The 21,666-nt window shown below is 33.7% G+C and overlaps 1 protein-coding gene across 1 annotated transcript in view; it reads left to right on the top strand.

Moving 5' to 3' along the window:
* LOC150079586 (uncharacterized) overlaps window positions 1–21,666 on the top strand; it is a 1,000,533-nt gene that overhangs the window by 781,644 nt on the left and 197,223 nt on the right. The window contains exon 13 of the mRNA XM_090383129.1: window positions 6,201–6,302. Coding sequence (XP_090239255.1) covers window positions 6,201–6,302 — 102 coding nt within the window. The remainder of the gene's footprint in view (window positions 1–6,200; window positions 6,303–21,666) is intronic.

The raw sequence follows: 21,666 nt of genomic DNA on the forward strand, positions 1-21,666 counted from the left end.
GCTACCCATATGCAGTACTTTACATTTGTAAATGTTAAACTTCAGTTGCTGCCTCTCAGCCCATCTGCTCAACTTTTCCAGATCCTTTTGCAGCAGCTTACTATCATCACTGTCATTAAAAACACTGCCAACTTTCGTATCATTTGCAAACTTAGACATTAACCTCCAATATACCTTCATTAATATCATTGATAAATACTGAAAACAACAATGGGCCCAATACCAAACCCTGGGGGACTCTTCTAATAACATTAGTCCATGAAGAGTAGTGTCCATTGATAACCACTGTCTGTCTTCTCCCACTCAATCATCCTTTTATCCATTGTAGCAACTTGCCCTTAATGCATACTGCTCCAATTTGTACAGTAGTCTTCCATGTGCCACAGTATCAAAAACTTTCCTAAAATCCAAGTATATGATATCAAAATTATTCTTTGCATCCAGTTCCTTTGTGACCACATCATAGTATGCAATCAAACTGGTCGGACAAGACTTCCCCCTTAACAAACCCATGCTGTGTCTGAACTATAACTGCAGTCTTGTGTAGATGATCCTGCATCGCTTCCTTAACCAGCAACTCCATTATTTTCCCTGAAACAGAAGTTAGACTAACAGGTCTGTAATTACTCGTGTCACCCTTTGATCTCCCTTTCTGAATTGGGGCACATCTGCATATCTCCAGTCCATGGTGATCTCTCCTGAGTCCAAGAAAGCTTTCATAATTATGGCTAAGTGTTTGCTTACTTCCTTTGCTGCCTCCTTTAATATAATCACTTAGCTAAACTTCTGGCATTCCCCTCCTTGAATAACTCCTCATGTGTGAGTGTAGATGCAAAATATTCATTCAGTTTATCAGCTACCTGAGCATGACCATCTATCATTACTAGAGTTTACTAAACTGATTCATCCCTTTCCTTCTAGAGTTTACATAAGTAAAGAATACAAGAATATTTAATAGAAGAATAAAAGTTGTTGACAAAGTTTAATATGGAAGATGTAAAAATTGGATCATTATTAGATGTGAAGTATATCTTGCTCTTAAACAATAGCTTGGAAAACATTTAAATCTCTCTGAAAAAAGCTAATAGACAATTTGGCGTGAAAATTAAGTAACACAGAAACAAAGTTATGAAAGTTGGTAGAGAAAAGGAAAACTTGGAGTGTAATCTCAATAACCAAAAATTGGATCAAGTTAGTAATTTTTGTATATCTAGGAGTAGTCTTTAATGCAGATGGTAGATTTGAAATGGAAATAAACAGTAAAATTAGTAAAGCAAGATGTGTAGGAAAAAGCCAATTAAACAAATTGGAGCAAATGTGAAATTAACCAAAAGACAAAATTATAATTAAAGAAAAAAGTGAAAGACAAAGTTTTATAATAGTTTTTAAGCATATTTTAACCTATGGAACTGAGAGCTAGATAAGAAATAAAGGGATTGATCAAAAATCAGGATTTTCAGAAATGAGAGTTTAAATAAAAATTAATAGAACTAACACTTGGAAACAACAGTAAGTCTGTATTACAAATGAAGAAATGTAAAAAAAAAAAAAAAAAAAAAATTGGTGGAACAAATATCCAGTCAAAGATAGACAAGGTAAACTTAAGGTGGTATTAGCATGCAGAAAGGATGGGTGAAGGGACTAAACAGTTATTTAAAGCAAAAATTAATGTTAATGGGCACAGAGGCACACCAAGAAGAAGGTGGATCAAATGGTGTCAAGCAAACAAAAAAGCAAGCATTAGGAAAAAAAGAAGACACTTACTCTGGCTAGGAATAAAGATCTAACAGGAAATAGGACAGCATGGAAGAAAATAGTGAATAGAAGGCTGGTAGTCTATGACTGACTTGTACACCTACTGGTTGTAACAGATTTGAATGATGATGGTAATCATAATTGTAGACTAAATGTAAGGAAATTTGCCTTTAGTCAAAGAGTGACCTTCTATTGGAACAAGCTACTGCCTTTTGGGAACGGGAGCTTATGTAGATTTAAAGAGGGATTAGATAAACCGAAAGAAGTAAATCGAATGCAAAACTTATCAGATATCCTATTTTATCTCATTTTTATTTTTATATTTTTTTGAAAATTGTACACAAGCTTTGCTTCCTGTTGTTGTTTTGCTATTTTAATAATAATACTAAAGTTGCCTTAAGAAGGGCTACTGTCGATAAAATAAGAGAAATGCTTTACTGTGTGTGTGTGTGTGTGTGTGTGTGTGTGTGTGTGTGTGTGTGTGTGTGTGTGTGTGTGTGTGTGTGTGTGTGTGTGTGTGTGAGAGAGAGATCAAAAAATACTCATTATGTTTAAGAGGCTAAACATGAACAGTAACAATGGAAAATTTAAATTGTAACATAACCATTTATTATAACCCCTCTGTTTTGATGATTGTAGGCAACTTGTAAGTCAGTACCTTTGTTTTAAGTTTATTTACCACATTCGAAGTTCTTGAAAAAAGAAATCATAATATATGGTTATGCTATATTCTAAACTTTCTATCCATATTTAGAGTACTAAATTTAAAAAAACATTTGTTAATTATACATAGTGATGAATGACTGTTAGCTAAGCTCTACACCCCCTCACATTACACAAACTTCTTTTAAACGAATAACAATACTGAAGGGCATATTCTGTTACAAATATCCAACCTGCCATGGCATTCTGTTTCAAGACAAACTGATTTCCCATCAGACAATAATTGGGAATACCCACTATCTGATGATGAGAGAAAATATTCTCTATAAGTTTTGAAACAGGATGTCCTAGTAGCATCTTATATTTTAAAGAGATAGCCTTTTGGTGATATTATTTATTTAAAAGTAGTGCTTCCCAGGCAATGCTTGGTTAAGTAAATTTGTTCTATCTTGTCCAGAGACCATAGAGTTATTTATGGCTATTAATTATTTTAATGGTTTATTTATTAGTTATTTGGTTTCCAGCGGCTTAAATTCTGCTGGGAGCCAAAAAAGAATAAGGTTGTTGCCAGTTTACTAATTTATTTCTTAAGCCATTTAGTTTTTGCTGTATTAAATATTCAAATGAAAGATAATTTCTCTTGGTTTGGTGGTATGCATTAGAAGTAATAATTTGTAAGTGAGCTTTAACACTGAAATTTTGAAAAGCACTGCTATATTTCAGTTATATTGACCATGCTTCAAGTCAGTTAGAAACCGAAATTTCAGAAATATCTGATAAATCATCTTGGCTAACCTTATAAAAGAGTCTTTTGTATTGTGCATTGCGTTCATCACATAAAACTGGGAAATGTTTCTAGTGTACAAGTAATACATTAATATATTATCTATATAATATCGGTGTAGATGCACCATAGACAACTCTTAAAGAAAAAATATGGTAGTAGTGTGATAGGAATCATTTCATCTGTATCTCATATTGTGCTCATCCTTCACAACAAGTTGCCCATGTATTGCACTACCTAGAATAAGTAACAGTGAAGACTATTGTTACTTATTTTCGGTGGGCACCATCACCCAGACAGCACTGTTTCAAAGCTAGTTCGCTTTTCATCGTTGGTTGGGCAGGTACCTTGGTATTGCAAACATAACAACCCAGTTGTGAAGTTAATTACGCAATATGAGAGATGCCGAAAGGTTTATGTGATAATATTTAAATAAAACTAAATGCAACTAGGCATAATATTTTAAGAGTCTATATCTATATAATATCGGTGTAGATACACAATGGACAACTCAAAGAAAAACTACAGTAGTAATGTGAAAGGCATCATTTCGTCCGTATCTCATATTGTGCTCATCCTTCACACAACAGATGTATTGCACTACTTCACAATGGAAGGTAGTACAATACATCCGTTGTCTGAAGGATGAGCACAATATGAGATACAGATGAAATGATGCCTTTCACACTACTACCGCAGTTTTTCTTTAAGAGTTGTCCATGGTGTATCTACACTAATATTATATAGATGTAGAATCCTAAACTCTTAAAATATTATTCCTAGTTCACATTTTAAGTGCTACTTTCATATTTTTATAACATTTATGGAAATGATACGTTTAAAATATTATATATATGTGGTGTGTGTGTGTGTGTGCATGCATGCCCATGTAACAATTTATTGCATGTTTATTTAAGGTTTTACTGTTATTAAAATTACTGTTTTATTGTCTTTGTACCATATTGTTCATTTTGCACAGTTTAATTCATATGCCTTTCTCTATGTATTTGTAAAACGTAAATTTATAAGCAGGTTTATATTAATAAACCTGCTTATAAATTTATAAATATATAAATAGCAAGGCTATTTAAATAGACTTGCTATTTAAATAGCAAGTCTATTTAAAACCTTCTCAGGAAATATTCTACGGATCCACATTATAGTAAGAAATTATGCTTGCCTCTCCTCTTTGTCAAATCCTGCAAAATACCAGTTGATGGAATGATATGTAGAAGATTACATTTCAGAAGTAAAAAATTGGTGATGAAGAAAAGATTTAAGAGAACTAATTCTGAGTAGTAGGGGGAAGGGAAAGGGTAGTTTTTTGCTTACTTTTAACAAAGGATGTATGGAAAAGGTAAACAACTAAAAATGAATTGAATAATGAATTTAATTAAAAATAATAATTCAAATAATTTAAATTAAAAATAATGAACTGAATTAAAAATGAATTGAATAAAACATCTGTAGAAGTTGAATGAAATGTAAAATAAAAATCAGTGGAAATAAAATTTATTAATAAATCTTACAAACGTGAGAGAATAGAAAGTATGAATATTTTTATGCAAATGAAAATATAAATATATCAAAGTAAAATATTAGAAATAAATCATATATAAATAAATAGATAAGTCAAGATATGATAGACTGAATAAACTAGATGCGATACATTTCTTTTTTTTTATTTAAATAAGATAAGAAAAAAATAAATACAAACTTGTCAAAGATTTCCATATTTTTACAGAAGTGGTTAACAATAACAAAAAAGAATATGAAATAAAAAAATTTTCTAAAAAAGTTAAACTAATTTTTATCATTCTCTTGAGCCAGTGTGTAATGCCAGTTCTTATTTTCATTTTTATTTCAACAAAAAAATGGGCTAATTTGAATATAAAACTGATTCTGCAATTTGAACTAAATTCAGGGAATTGAGGGTTTAACTTTTATTGTTGTGATACTTTTTCCCCTTTTATGATATAGTTCCTGTTGAACTAATAACAGATACTGGTACTTTGATTACCATTTATCAAATTGGTAATTTCTAATTTCGCTTGCCAAATGTTGCCAATCAACATTTAGCAAGCTTTTTAATTAGCATAACTTCTTGGTGTAATGTAGATTAGGTAGTCATATGTTTGAAAGTTTTAGTAAATTGCTTCAAAAACTAGAAAAGAAAGGGACTTATGTGGTGCTATTATGCAATTAAATTAATCACTTTTCTACTGTGTGAACATATTATTAATACCACAGCAATTACTGTTTTCCAGGAACTGCTGTTCCCTGTGTTCAAACAAAATATAAGAATTTGAAATTAATTAATTAACAATAGTTTAACAAAAGTGTCTGCCCACAACGATAGGAAGTACCCCATAGAAGTCTGCTACTGTTGCCTGCACTTGGCTCTCAAACTACTGAGAAGACTACAGAGAGACATACCATAGGTGAATGCAGACACCTCTTAAAAGGAAAATAATAAAATAATAGAAAAAAAGAAAACAATGGAACCACATACATGATTTTCTTTCTTTGCATTCTTTCTTTTTTAATTTCAGTGGTTAATTAATTAATTAATTAGAAATTATTTTTATTTATTGTTTGCATGTCGGGAACAGTAGTTTCCAGCAAAAAAAAACTTGCTTGCAGTTTCACCAATATGTTCATGTGATAGAAAAGTGATTATTTTAATGGCTTTAGTAAAGTTATTTAAATGTGTTGCTTTAAAATTCAAAGCTATTGACTAATTTATTTGTGTGCAGTGGCATTATTAAAATATATCACTTAAACAAACAGTGCTTGTGGTAGTAGCACAATGAATGTTATGATTTATTCAATTTTTTAGCAGTTTTATTTGTGGAACCCTCTCATAGTTAACATGATTACTGAAGCATGTTTATCAATTAAATACATTTCTAAGAGTCTCCTATCTTTTCTCAATCTGTCAGTGTATCCTATCCTCTCTCAGTCTATCTTTGCCTGATCTTTGACCTTTGACCTTCAGACAGAGAAGGAAGAACTTCAGGGGGGAAGCCTGCCCCACCCCCAAAACCTGCTTCCTTGTCTGGTGCTCCTACTGATGGGAGACAGCATGTTCCTGACAAAGGTAGCTTGGCTCTCAATGTCTATTTGTGTTTTAGCACTGTTTTTAAAAAAAAATTATGGTTTTGTCTTTTTTGTTTTGTTTGTTAAATTCCCCTCAAATTCATTTTCATGTTGCATTATACTGTTCATTGTGATTAGTTCTTCTTGGCTAAAATATGTAATGAAGTACAGATAGAATGTCCAAAATCCAGCTGTTCAAAAACTGAAATTGTCCAAAATCTAGCTTTTTTTTTTTTTTTGCGTAACAGTAATTTTTCTTTAATGCAAACTAATTCTCTAAATAGCAGAATTGAATGAGAATTGGTTCTCCAAATTTGATTATATTAAAATTACATAGTATATAACTTAATGCTTTGAAAACTCCATTGATTTATTGATAAAGCTAGCACCAACTTTTTTGGTGCTGAAATTTGTCCAATCAGGAGTTCGTCCATACTGAAAGGAGTGACAAGATGGAATATCTATTAATATTTTAGATTTAAATTCTTTGTTAGCTGATTGTGTCAAAAAGGTGATTGTGTAAAAAGTTAAAAAATTTTATCTACTCAAATAAGTTATTGTTTCTTAAGTAATGGAATTTTGTGAAAAGAAAACCAAAAATAAAAATCTTATGATTCCTCTTTTCAAAGCTATTGAATGGACTTCTGTATTGATTGGTTTGTCTATACCAAGCATGCTTTGAATAAGAAATCAAAAGTTGAAGTGTGATAACCTCTGAATATTGCAATGATCTCAGTACTCACAATAGAGCAAACTCCCATACGTTACCTAGGTTTTAGTTGCCATTACTTCAAACAAACGACATTGTGAAAAACTAAGCTGCCATTTATTTGTCTCATCATTTTGTTTCATCTTCTAAATAAATGGAAGATTAGCCAAGGCCATGTCATTTGTTTTAAAGTAATGTGATACCTAGGTAACTCATGGCATGGGTAGCAGTTCTGTTGCGAGTGTTAAAGCCATTGCACTATTTGCTGGAGTTTAAAATCGGCTAGCTGGCAGTGGCAGGAAAGGGGGGGGGACAGAATATTCCAAATGCTTTTTCATAAAGTGCAAGCATTTTATTAAACTCTAGTATCATGAAGAATCGCTCTGAATTTTTTCTTCGATTTTAAACGTAATTACTTATTTCATTGAATTATTTAAATAGTGTAAATTTCAAGAAATTTATTAAATTTTGATATTTTTTTTTCCCTAATCATAAGCCAAAATCATTGCTAGAGTAATTGAAGTATGGGCAAAACTTTTCAGTGCTGTTATTATGTGCATCATCCCATTAAAAATTTCGTATTGTATTCCCAATAAAACAATCAGGTTGACACAACATTTTTATTATAATATACAATTAATAATATATACATATGTATATATTATTATTGTTATTATTATGAAACCCCCTAAGTTGTTTTTCTTCATATGTCCATCAAAAATTTAATAATTGTCTGTACAATTGTAATTAATAGTGTCTGTGCAATTGTGACAGTATTAAACGGCTGTATTGAAAAAAATTATAGCTTACTGGTAAGAAAAAAAAAAAACTACTTTTGGTACTGCTATACCTGAAAAATATGGAAATCCCCCAAGTTCTCTATGTAATACCACAGCAGAAACAAGAAGTATATCCTATCCTAAAGTAACAATGAGAAGAATCCAAGCTCCTCAAGTTCTTTGTGCAGATCTGTGTTAAGAAAGTTGGCATTAGCTTTGTAGCTATGCATTTATATTTTCTGACTAGTACTTTCAGCTGTTGTAAGTAGTAAATATGCTGTGGTCTTACTCGTGATAGAAAATTTACTGTCTTATAAAAAAAGTCCACAATTTAACTCCCCCCATTTTATTTATTTATTTTTTGAAAAATTGCATTTAAACTCAGCTTTACTTTCACTGTACACAGTGACGTAACCCTGAATAATTATTAGTTATATGGTGCAAGGAAGCCTGAGGCTTATGCTGCACTAGCCAAAAAAATAAAATAAAATAAAATTCCCAAGTTACCCTGAGAGAGAGAGAAAAGTAGAAGGGAATCACCAAGAAAGAGAAGAATGATGATATCCAGCTCAGGACCCTGGGTGTGCCAAGCCCATTAAAAACACTTCAGTAAAATTTGCCTTGAAATGTTATGTTGCAATCAATTCATCATCTATCAACCTGTATTACTTTTTCAGTATGTCTCTATACTCATCTTTCATTGGTTTTTAATAATTGTTACTGACAGAGAAGGTAGCCTTTACTAATTTTTTAGCCGCCTCCGTAGCCAGGTGGGAAGGAGCAGCAGTGCGTAGCACACGCTTCTTGATTAGATCGGGGTTCGAGCCCGTCACCACCAAATACGGAGGATGCGGAAAGGTCAGGGAATGACCACCACATATCCCGGAGCAATATGGCCTTAGTTGCTAATGCTCCTAAAAACCAAATAACAAATAACTAATTTTTTAACAGGGAAGAGTGATATTTTATCCTATTTCTAAACTTCTGACTCTATTGGCAGTGGAAATTGGTAAAATAATGAGCACTTCAACCTGTGTGGAGTATAATCTGCCTTTAATTTCTTAAAGAATAACATTACTTATTCTCAGATATTTCATGGTACGTCCTGTACCACTTCTTCAGTGACTGTAAAGACAATATCACTGGTAAATTATGGTGACTTCATTTACACAGTTGTTAATTTGATTACAAATTTCTTATCTTATTTGTTATATATATAGCCTTTAGTAATTATATGTGTAATAGATCTTGAATTAGTCAACAGATAGCTGTTAGTAAGCAGCAGATAAAATTTAATTTTAGCAGTTTAAATAATTTTTAAATCAGATAATAATTTAGTTAATAAGATTAAATTTAATAAAATTAAATAAAATTAAACAAATAAATAGATAGCCATGAATACTTGCATTCCTGTAATACTGTCCTTATGACACCATCAGCCCAACATACCAAGACAGTGGTTTACAATTAATTATATTTATAAGGCCTCTGTAGCCGAGTGGTCAGGAGCGGGAGTGCAGTAGCACATGCTCCTTGAGCAGACCGAGGTTCAAGCCCCTGACTGCTAAATATGGTCGATCTGCCAACCCTCAGTGGACCAGCATGGCAGATTATGGTCCATTTTCCTCAGCATGAATTGTTGAGGAGGCTTCCATCCTGCAGTGGGTTGATAATGGCTGCAGTTTACTTTTTTTTTTTTTTTTTATATGTTCTATACTGTACTCTAAAACTAAGAATTTTTTAATCAAAACTCAGGTTAAAGTCTCCTGCAGTCAATCATAGTTTGTACTTAAGGGTGAGGATATTCAGAGAAAGAGGGAGAATAGGGGTTTGGAAGTTGTAGGATTAGACATCTGTTCAGCTGCTAATCTTTGTGAGCATCTTAAACCCCGGGGGCTCACATCTGGTGAGTATGGGCTTGGCACACCCAGGGTCCTGAGCTGGATATCATCCTTCTTCTCTTTCTTGGTGATTCCCTTCTACTTTTCTCTCTCTCTCTCTCTCTCTCTCTCTCTCTCTCAGGGTAACTCGGGAGCTTTTTTTTTTTTCCTGGTGCAGCATAAGCCTCAGGCTTCCTTGCATCATATGGCTATTAATAATAATAATAATAATAATAATAATTATAAGGCAATGGTCAGATCACACCTTGAGTACAGGTCCGGAGGCCTCATTTCAGGAAGGATGTAGAGCTCCTGGAATGGGTACAGAGAAGGGAAACAAGATTGGCAAGGGGAACAAAGGGGTGCTCCTACCAAGAAAGGCTTCTTGGTAAGAGAACACCCCTTGATCACCTCAGCACCTGCAAGGTGATCTGATTGAGGTGTTTAAGGCTTTCAATGGTTTGGGCAAGCTCATTGCTGATGGGATTCTTCCTCTTGCTCAGATTACACACTTGAGGGGGCATGAATTCAAATTGAAGAAAGATGGTTGCAAAACAGATGTGCAGAAATTTGCCTTCAGCCAGCGAGTGGTTGATTACTAGAACAAACTTCCATTTGTCATTGTGGAAGTTGATAGTTTAAATAAATTTAAGGAACTAGACAAACTTTTGGAGGGAATAGATAGGTGAAATGGGAAGTGTTTTGTTTAGATAATAATTTAGGCTGATGCTATATAAGCTTGCCTTCTTGCATCATATGGCACTACTAATGCTAATTGTGGGTAGTATAAGATTATGTTAGAAGAGAGATGGGGTTCTTTTTTCAAGTTATAATTGTTATGGTTTCTATTTTTGTTTTTCATCTGTTCTAATACTCTGCTCACCAAATGGAATGATTGATTAATAAGATCACATGCAGGCCATATATTTTAATATAAACAAACAAAATAATGTCCACAATCATAAAAAATCATAATTTTTTGTTTACTTTTATTACGCTAATCACAATTGTTTATTCCAATTTTTCATGTCCTTTTAATAACATTAAATCAAGTTCACAGTTTTGCAACATACTTCAATAACTGCCAGTTCATTTGCATGTTGATTTTGTTGTTTTAGTCTCCAGCACGGTTATTAAAATAAATTCAGCATATGTTATAGATACCATAAAATGTCATATAAGCGGAATTCAAAATTTCTTCTTAAAATACAAGATTCTTCTTAATTATAATTGATGGATGTAAAAAAAAAAAAAAAAAACTTTTCAGAATTAAGCAAGAACATGACCTTGAACAAAATATATTGATTTTAGCCAAGCAGAACAACATAATTTTTTGTTTTTATAATTTAGCTTTTTTGTAGATGTTTTCTTTTTGTTTTTTTCTTTGTGCTACTAAACTATTTTTGTGAATTGTTGCACTTGATTATTATAATGTGTTCTTTTTTAATAATGCTTCATTGGCCATTGTTTTACTTAAATTATTTCTTTATTTTCATTGCAGATAGAAATATTATTACATGATTACTTTAATTTAATAGAATTCTAATGGTATACTGCTATAATATTCTAATGCTACATATAATGTTATGTCATTAATACTATCAATAATAATACTGTATTGCTGTTTATTTTTTAATGTTTCCATTGTAGATAATATTCAGAAATTGCTGTAGTCTGAAAATAGGAATCGGAGTAATTAACCATACTTTAGCAGTTGTCATTTATTTGTGTAGAAATTTATGAAATACACGTATATAACAGATTCCAGTTGAATTATAAAGTAACTTATAATATTTAGCTAGACTGTTGTATTTTTAGATGTGTGCTTACTTATTTTTCAAAGGAGAGATAAAATTGGCTTCAGAATATTTTTTTATGTCTGATATGACATTTGCTTTCCTTTGTGGGTATCTCAGATAGTCATAAGATATAATAAACTCTCTTCTTATACCGAACAGCAATAGTGCTATTCTGATTCTGTGGCTTTAATAAGTCATCAGTCTTTGAGTAAGGTATGCAGATATAATATGGTAATATAGATATTAGTATAAAATGCTTCAACAATATTTTAAAAATAATGTTGGGCATTTTGATGTCAAGCTAGTTGCAGAAAAATAACAAAATCACTAGGAGAAGGATCACCGCAATCAGGTATAGTGTTGAAATTTCTGTGGATCAATGTCACTGCAGAGATGAATAGGTAAATATACTGACATTCAGGCTAACTTTAAGTCATTGGATGAAAGTGTTGATGACTTTATTTCTTTCCATTTGCTGTGTTTGCAAAAATTAAAAAAATTATTAGAAAAACTCTGAGTCATAAAATTTGGCTTTAGTGCAGGTATCACACATCAACTTTTATTTCTTTCTCTTCCCATTTATAAAGTGGTATCCTAGTTGCTATGGCAACAAAGACTAGTATAGGCTAGCACACAAGACATGATTCACTGGTTATATGTTTGGTGTCTGTGTGCATTCTCCATAACAGCCTAATGAGGTTCCGCTTGCTGTTGCTTTGAAGAAGTCTAGATTCAAATTCTGTCAGAGACTGGAGGAATTCTTAAATGTCTTTTCAATTAAATCTGTAGTTAGACAACCTCAGGAATAGGAAGCAGATCCCCATAAGTTATTCAGGGCTTCTGCGTGTACATGTAAATTGGCCCATCAGCACATACTGTACAGATGTAATATGTAATAAAGACCATGTGAGTTGACATACTATGACCAAAGTAGTCTGTGCCAAGAGTTCTAAAAACAACTGTCTAACCCACCAAGCTGTAACAAAGCAACGTACGTCAGAAAGTATTTAAATTATAGGTTTCTAATTCTCCATTCTATAGATCTGTAAACTTACTTACTGATTCCATTGTAATTTAACTGAATAAGTAAAAAATAAGAACACAAGAGGTCACTTAATTATTCATTTCATCAACAGTATTGTAAAAAAATTGAATAACTCTATGAACTGATATATCTGAATTTTCATCAGGTCCGTTAATAAAATAAATGATAAAAAATCCACTTTTCAGAACAAAATAGTTCTAAGTTAAAATTAATTTAGAACATTTTATATTAGGCAAATTAAATGAATTTCAAGACAGAATCAGGGATTATATTATTATTGGTGTTTTGCCAAGGGCAGGTTGTGCATACACTTAACTGCTTCTCCATATCTCCCTGTCTTTAGCCTACTTCTTCATCTTCCCATCCCTTATCAGTTCATCTATCATGGTCTCTCTCGGGCCTCTTCCCCTCAACTTTTCTCTCCATCACATCCCTCATCAGTCCTTCACTCCACAACATGTCCAATCCAATTTTCCATCTGCCTTCTTTTATTTCATTAAAACATCTCTTCTCACCCACCCTTCTCAAAACCTCCTCATTTCTCGCTTTATCAACTCATCTTATCTATTCCATCCTTCTCCATACCCACATTGCAAAACTTTCCAGTCTTCTAATATCATCTATTCTCAATGTCCAAGTCCTTGCTCCATAAATGGAGTAAGGACGTACATATGCATTTATGGAGACTTACATATATTTCATGGCTGACCCGACAGAGGCAGAAAGTTGAAATCAAGTATAACTTACTGAATCTGAAATAGTATGCAGTCAAAGGAAACTTTTAACTTTTCAAAAGCCTTGTCAGGTAAGCCCTAAAATATAAGTATGTCTCACCCATGCTTATCTCTACCATTAGGCCTAACTCCCATTACCACTAAATTCAAATTAAAATTGCTTTGCCGATACTACCATGTGCTTATGTATATTTCATAAATAAAGAAATGTTATTAATATTTCTTTATTGCAAAGTTTGTTATATGCAGTAGAGCATATGGCATAAACTGCAATAAAGAATTTTACTCAATAGCTTCTAGAGCTTCTAGAAGCTATTGAGAAATAGCTTCTAGAGGAGTGATTTATTTTTTGCCTTTTTCCTGAGCTGTATGTATTGATATTGAAAAAAAGTATGGTTTTCTTGTGTATTTCAAATTATAATGGGAAATTATAGCTGAAAATACACAAAAATAAAATTGATTACTTTAATTTTATGTTAATTTGTCTAATTTTATTTTATCCAGCTAAGATATTACTATTTTTTTATTTTTTCCCTGTCTACTATGGATCTTTTGTTGAGCTTTTTAACAAATTGCATTTCCGCTCATTTTCAACAAGAAAACCTTTTTGAAAATTAGCTAACATAAGCTAACACTAAGTGACAATAGTTCTGTCACTTAGTGTTAGTTAGCATACTAACTTTAAATGTGTAAAATGAAAAGTGCTAAATGACTGATAATTAATCATTTCATAGTTTTGTTTTCTGAAGAAGATGGAAATTGGAGAAGGATATTTGGTAGACATGGTTACAAACTTTTAATTGCCTCTAATGCATACATGGTTTGGCAGAGGTCAAGCTTGGACATGCCCTTTAAATTTACTTTGTTTATGTGTCATACCAACTTAAAATGATGAGAAGATGAACAATAAAATAAAAGAGAAAGTTGAAAAATGCACTTTCTTTTTTAACAGAACAGTAGGTTTCGAATATTGAAGGGGTAATGCTCTTAATGGAGTGACTTTTAAAACCATAAAAGTACTGGAAAGGACATTTTGAGGTTGTTATGGATGATTAGAAACTGAATTTCTGTGATAAGTGGTGTTTTTTAAAACCAGTAATAATAAAAAGAATAAGTGAGGTTATTTGTAAAAAAATTAGGGAAAAGTTTCTTCTTATTATTGCCTTCTGTCTTATTATTGTTTTTCTTCTTATTAAGGCTCAGGTGTCAAGCAATTTTGTGATCAAGTAACATTGCTAGTACATTTGCACTTTCTTGAAAAGCTAAATTGTTTCTTTATTTGTAGCATTATACTAAAACCCCATTATATAACCCATAGTAAAGAAAGTACTGAACTATATCAGGAAGGAAAGTAACCTTCTTTTTCTTTTTTTATTTTTCCTATATTTAATGCTAACCCACTACTACTTTGCCACACTGCTCCTGCCTCCACGTCGCTGGACCAGTAACCTGGAGGGAAAAGCTCTCCCTTCCAAAGTGAAATGGAACAAAGAGATCTGAATTCCCAGAAATCCACTGGATTCAGAGACTAGAATACAACAGGTTGCAAACATGAGGAGCCTACTTTGGTCTCAGCAAAACATCAAAAGACAGATGTGGACAAAATCCACAATCCAACTTTCCCCATTATTCATTCATCAAAAGGCCAACCTACTGGAAAAAATTATCCTCTTTTTCTAGTTCAAAAATGCCTATAAAGTGTAATAGGAACTCCGAAAACAGTAAGTCGCCTGAGATCAGGGGATTTAATAGTCAAAATTGTAAATGCTCAGCAATCTGAGAAGTTACAAAAGCTCACAACTTTCAGTGAAACATCTGTCACTGTATCCACATGCCTCCCTGAACATTATCAAAGGGCATCATTACTGAGTTGGACCTGATCAACCTATCAGATGAAAAACTAATGCAAGACTTGCAAAATCAGAGAGTAATTAATGCGAGATGAATCAGGACAGAATAAGAAGGTACGCTATTTCCCACGAGGAACATAATTCTTACTTTCGATAATCGCAGACCACCAAGAATGATCAAAGCAGGCTGCCTACACTGTCATGTTAAAGCCATGTTGCTACAAGTGCCAGAATTTGAACATTTGCAAGCAGTCTGCAGGGGAACAGCTACCATTGCTGCATGTGGATCTACTGCACACAGCCACAATGTATAAACTTCTGAACTGAAGACAAGAACATCCTGCCTATTCCAAAGAGTTCCCCAACTGGATACGAGAAAAACATATACAATAATACAAAACTGAGTATAACATAACTTATAAAGAAGCCAAAAAATCCCTCCCAGCCCCAATCACAGACAAACAAACTTACACTCAGGCAATAATGAGAAGAATATCATTACAACTCAAATGGAAGGAACCATTCCACCTAGCAAATATCTAACTCAGTGGGCTTGATCAGTGTTGGTCACTGTACCAGTAAATCAAGATCCATGTAAGCCAAGTAAAGCAGTAAATATACCAATAACCATAAAACCAGCTGCTGTTCCCCAGCTGATTATTGGTCCATCTGTAATCCCTGATACAAATCAAACTATATCAGACAGCACTGATGTTATCATTAGCATTAGTAGAGGCAAATGATACAAGAAAGCAAGCTTATAAAGCATCAGCCAAAAAAAAAAAAACCTTCCCATTTCACTCATCCATTCACTCCAAAGTTTGTCTAGTTCAGACTTGAATTTATTTAAGCTGTCAACTTCCATAACGACAGATGGAAGTTTGTTCCAGCAATCAACCACCAGCTGGCTAAAGACAAATTTCTGCATATCTATTGTACAACTATCCTTCCTTAATTTGAATTTATACCCCTCAGGTGCAGAATCTGAGCTAGAGGAAGAATCCCATCAGCATTGAACTTGCTGAAACCATTCAAGGCCTTATAGAGCCCAATCAGATTACCTCGAGGAAAGCATCTAGAGACTAGGTGCCTAGTCTCTAGACGCTGAAATTTGCAGAACAAACCTTCCTTCGTAAGAGCAACCCTTTGTCCCCCTTTGCCAATCTCATTGCCCTTCTCTTTACCCATTCCAGCAGCTCTGCATCCTTCCTAAAATGAGGCCTCCAGCCCTGTATGCAGTGCTCAAGGTGTGGCCTGACCATTGCCTTATACAAAGGGATAATCACTTCCTTATCCTTGCTAGCAAAATTCCTATATATCATTGACAAGACTCCCATGAGCTACTGCACCTCCGTAGCCAGGTGGGAAGGAGCAGCAGTGCGTAGCACACTCTTCTTGATTAGACCGGGGTTCGAGCCCATCACCACCAAATACGGAGGATGCGGAAAAAAGGTCAGGGAATGACCACCGCATATCCTGGAGCAATATGGCCTTAGTTGCTAATGCTCCTAAAAACCAAATAACAAACAAACAAACAAACATGAGCTACTCTTGCAGCCTGTCTGCAGTGCTCAGAAAACTTCATATCTGACTGTACAATTATCCAATTACCCTCAGGTCTTTTTCATTCTCCACTACCCTGAGTGTAGTACTGCACAGTTGGTATGTTACTCTGGGGTTACTGCTACCCATATGCGGTACTTTGCAGTTGTCAGTATTGAAAACAAATCAAAGATTACCATATTCTAGAACTATTTCATGAAGAGGAAGACACTAGAAAAACCTTACTTCCCAAAAAAGGGGTACCATAGAAATGAACAACAGAAATCCATGTCCCCTCGAGAAAAAATTAAGTGTTCCTGTAAATCTCAACCTAAATAATGCTTAGATTCCTGTAAGGGTTACCACAGTTACTGAGCTGATGTCTGGGATCTCCTTGCACAGTATGACTCCATTGCCTTCTGCCTGTAGGAAACTAACCTGACTCCACAGGTAACCACCTCACTACAAAACCATGCAATACATTGACAAGATCATGTTACACATAATCTGAACAATATAGCATACTGAGGTGTAGCACTGATAATTAGCTCTCTGATACCCTCAAAACCAATCGCACTAAAGACACACCCTGAAGCAGTCACAGCTCGAACTAACATAAATTCCAGTCTAACATGGTCTCGCTATATCTGCCGCTAACTGACACACAAGCTACACTGACTTAAAAGAGCTAGTGGTGCAACTTCCTGAACCCTACTGTATCCTTGGAGACCTTAGTTACCACCTTCTATGGGGAAATCAAAACCTGGACAAATGTGGGCACACCATTGAAAAATTACTTGACTAACATTATCTGATAGCCCTGGATACCAGAGCACACATTTTCTTAAGGGATCTACTTCAGCCATAGATATTTCTTTATGTTCAGCAACCATATATTTTTATTTGAATGGACTATACACACAGCAACCCATTAGGCAGTGACCATTATCCTATAATATGCTGCATCGACACCAGAATCCCCCACCTTTCAAATCAAATTACAAAATGGTGTTTCGATAGAGCCGATTGGAGTCTGTATAACAGCAGGCCATACTGAAGGCAGAAGACTCAGCAGTCCCAAAATAATCCATGAAAATTCATACACATCCATAAATATGGTGGGATGATGAATGCAGTAAAGCAGTAAAGCTAAGAAAGAAAGAATAGAGCATGGGACATGTTCAGGAAATTCCCGTTTAAAAAAAAAAATCAACCAGAAATCATAAAATTTAAGTAATAAATAGAATAGGTATTAGATAGCATGAACCAGAGCTGTAATGCTTAATACATTCTACATTGATATCAATATTTGTAAAAATAATAAGAAAAGTTTACCTAAATATAGTACGTAGAACATTTCCGTATGATACTCTTCAGAAATTAAAACGAAAAAATCAAAAAAACTTACATTAGAGTAACAAATAATTTAAAAAATAATTAAAAATCCGTTTAGCACAATAAAACTCAATTTAACACAGTTAAAAATCAGTTTAACGCAATTGAAAATAAGAAAATTAATTAAAAGAATTTAATGAAAAAAATTGCAAAACGGTTTTCCTTCCTGAAGCTGACAACGCTTTTCGAATGAATGAATGAATTTTCATTCCTGTGATCACGATATATGGTCGAAAACGTTGTCAGCTTCGGGAAGGAAAATTGTTTTGCAGTTTTTTTCGTTAAATTCTTTTAATTAATTTTCTTATTTTCAATTGCGTGACATTGAGTTTTCTTGTGTTAAATTGATTTTTAATTATTTTTTAAATTATTTGTTACTTTAAGAACTCTATACAGTCAAACTTCCCAAATCCAGCATGATGCATTTTTATGGCTGTGTTTAAGGAAATGAGAAAATTGAATAAAATACCCAAGAATCAACAAATTTAGTTTAGATTTTCCATTTGTTAGAAGTGCTTCAGATGTAAACACGATATTATGTTTAATTTGCTAACAAATGTGACAGCTGCTTGACACCACCATATCAGTGAGACATATAAAACTTTAAATTTTGCTATGCAAGCAATTACTAGAAGATCAATTACTAGAAGATCCCACATCAGTACACCATGATCACTGCCACCTAGTGGTTCCTTTATCTGCAGAAACCAAACAAAAGTTTCAAATAACTCTTTGATATTATTCACTACATCTACAAAGTTGGAAACAAATGATGAGTGAAACAACTAAATTGTTTTAGGTATACAAGATTTGAGCATTTTCTTTAGTACTTTTTTTGAAATACGGCATCAAAATGAATAGTCTTGCAGTGCAGAGGAAACATTATTCAAGGACAATGAATGTGTTTAAAATGATTATGCGGTTTCATTTCAGTGGACATTAATCATTTTATAAGCAAAGTTGTAGAAATGATGCACTTTTGTTGACTGTAAACAATTAGAAATTACTTAGTAATTAATACTAATGATAAAGATTTGAAATGATTTCTGCATTAAAAAAAAAAATGGAATCAACTACTAATTATGTTCAAAAGGAACAGATGATTATTTTATTTAAATACTATATACAGTAATTTTGTGTAAATACTGTATACAGTATTTAAACAAACTAATAAATAAAATAATTTTTTTTTTTTTTTTTTGTCCTCGTTTTTTCCCATTATATATGAGATCAGTGTTTTTATTGTTTTGGCATGCAATTTTTACAGCTGGATGCCCTTCCTGACGCCAACCCTCACCCTTCATCTGGCCTGGGGATATGCTGTGGTCATTCCCTGATCTTCCACATCCTCCGTATTTGGTGGTCACGGGCTCGAACCCTAATCTAATCAAGAAGCATGTGCTACGCACTACTGCTCCTTCCCACCTGGCTACGGAGGCACCAGAGGTGCCACACAAATTCTGTATTTAATATGTTAAAAAGGAAAATAATGATAATAAAAGTTGTAAAAAATCAATATACAGTAAATGATTCTGTACTGAGAAGAGAATCTATTGAGACATTAAGATCAATAAAATCTTAGTTATAATTACATATTACATTACTATCTTATCTAATATGGCTGCACGTGGGGAGGGGGAAGGTTTGGTTATTTAAAAAATTAGAAAGGCAGTTGAATATATGGAATATCATGCATAAGTAAGAAATCATGCTCATGAATAAAGGTTGCAGATTAGTTGTTACTAATCTGTGACTGACAACTATGGTTGTGTATGCATTTTTAAGTGAATGTATCCTAGTTTGTTTTAATATTTTTCAACAAATGACAATGAAATTAATTAACAAAATGCATATTTAAAGTATGCATTTTGTTAATTAATTTCATTGTCATTTGTTGACAAATATTAAATTTAAATAATTAAAATATTATAAAATAATAATTTAAATATAGTATTTAATACAGTGACCACGGAGCTGGATGCAAAAAATAATTTTGACATGTGCTTAGATTTCAGGAAGGCTTTTGATAGCATTGCACATAAAAGACTGCTGGAGCAATGTGGCATTAAGGACAAGTTACTGCTATTGATAAAGGGATGGTTAAGTAGAAGAAGACAGAGACTGGTTATCAATGGGCACTGCTCTTCATGGAATACTGTTATTAGTTCCCCACGGTTCAGTGCTGGGTTCATTGTTGTTTTCAATATTTATTAATGATACTGGCCACCGTATCCGAGTGGTCAGGCACGAGGGTGCATAAGTACACAAACTTTGATTGACTGAGGTTCAAACTCGTGACTGCTAAATATGGTGCTGTTTCTCATATTCTCTGTATCTTGTGAACTCCTCTGACCCTGTTGTCGTCCTGGAGTATAAACAGAAAATTTATTTATTTATTTATATCAATGAAGGTATATCAGGCTTAATGTCTAAGTTTGCAGATGATACAGAGGTTGGCAGGGTGGTTAACCACAGTCATCAGGGTGAGCTACTGCAACAAGATCTAGGAAAATTGGGTTGATGGGCTGAGAAATGGCACTTGAAGTTTAACATTGACAAATGCAACTTACTGCACATGAGTATCAGTAACCCCAGAGTAACTTATCAACTGTGTGGTACTACACTCAGGGTAGTGGAGAATGAAAAAAGACCTGGGAATAATTTTGCATCAGACATGAAATTCTCTGGGCAGTGCCAACATGCTGCCAGAATAGCTCATGGGGTTTTGTCAGTGATATACAGAAACTTTACTAGCAGGGATAAGGAGGTGAATATCCCTTTGTATAAGGCCATGGTTAGGTCATATCTTGAGTACTATACACAGGTCTGGAGGCCTCACTTTAGGAAGAATGTAGATGTGCTGGAATGGGTGCAGAGAAGGATAGCCAGATTGGTGAAAAGAACAAAAGGGTGCTCTTACCTAGAAAGTAGTAATAGTGGCATGTGATGCAAGAAAGCAAGCGTATGAACTTATGCAGCATCAGCCAAAAAAAAAAAATTCACACAACCATTCCCTCTAAATGATTGTCCAGTTCCTCCTTAAATTTATTTAACCTATCAACTTCCACAACGACAGATGGAAGTTTGTTCCAGCAATTAACCACCCGCTGGCTAAAGGCAAATTTCCACACATCTTTCCTCAATTTGAATTTATGCCCCCTTAGGTTCGTAATCTGAACAAGTGGAAGAATCCCATCAGAATTCAGCGTGCTCAACCCATTCAAGGCCTTATACACCTCAATCAGATCACCTCGCAGGTGCCTGCAAGGCTTCAGTTCTGCAAATTGCAGCGTCTTGAGACTAGGCACCTGCGGGGAGATCTGATTGAGATGTTTAAAGCCTTCAATAGATTGAGTAAGCTGAATATTATTCAGCTTATTCAATTCTTCCACTTGCTGAGATTACACACATGGGGACATAAATTTAAGTTGACGAAGCATGGTTGTGGGATAGATGTGTGGTTAATTGTTGGAACAGGCTTCCACCTGTTGTGGAAGTTGATGGGTTGAATATATTCAAGGGAGAACTAGACAGATTTTTGGAGGGTATGGGTGGGTGAGCTGTGGTTTTTTTTTTTTTTTTTTGGCTGGTGCTATATAAGCTTGCTTTCTTGCATCATTTGCCATTACTAC

The sequence above is a fragment of the Mastigoproctus giganteus genome, chromosome 10 (assembly GCF_048544385.1).
Source record: "Mastigoproctus giganteus isolate SK-2022 chromosome 10, ASM4854438v1, whole genome shotgun sequence".
NCBI classification, from domain to species: Eukaryota; Metazoa; Arthropoda; class Arachnida; order Uropygi; family Thelyphonidae; genus Mastigoproctus; species Mastigoproctus giganteus.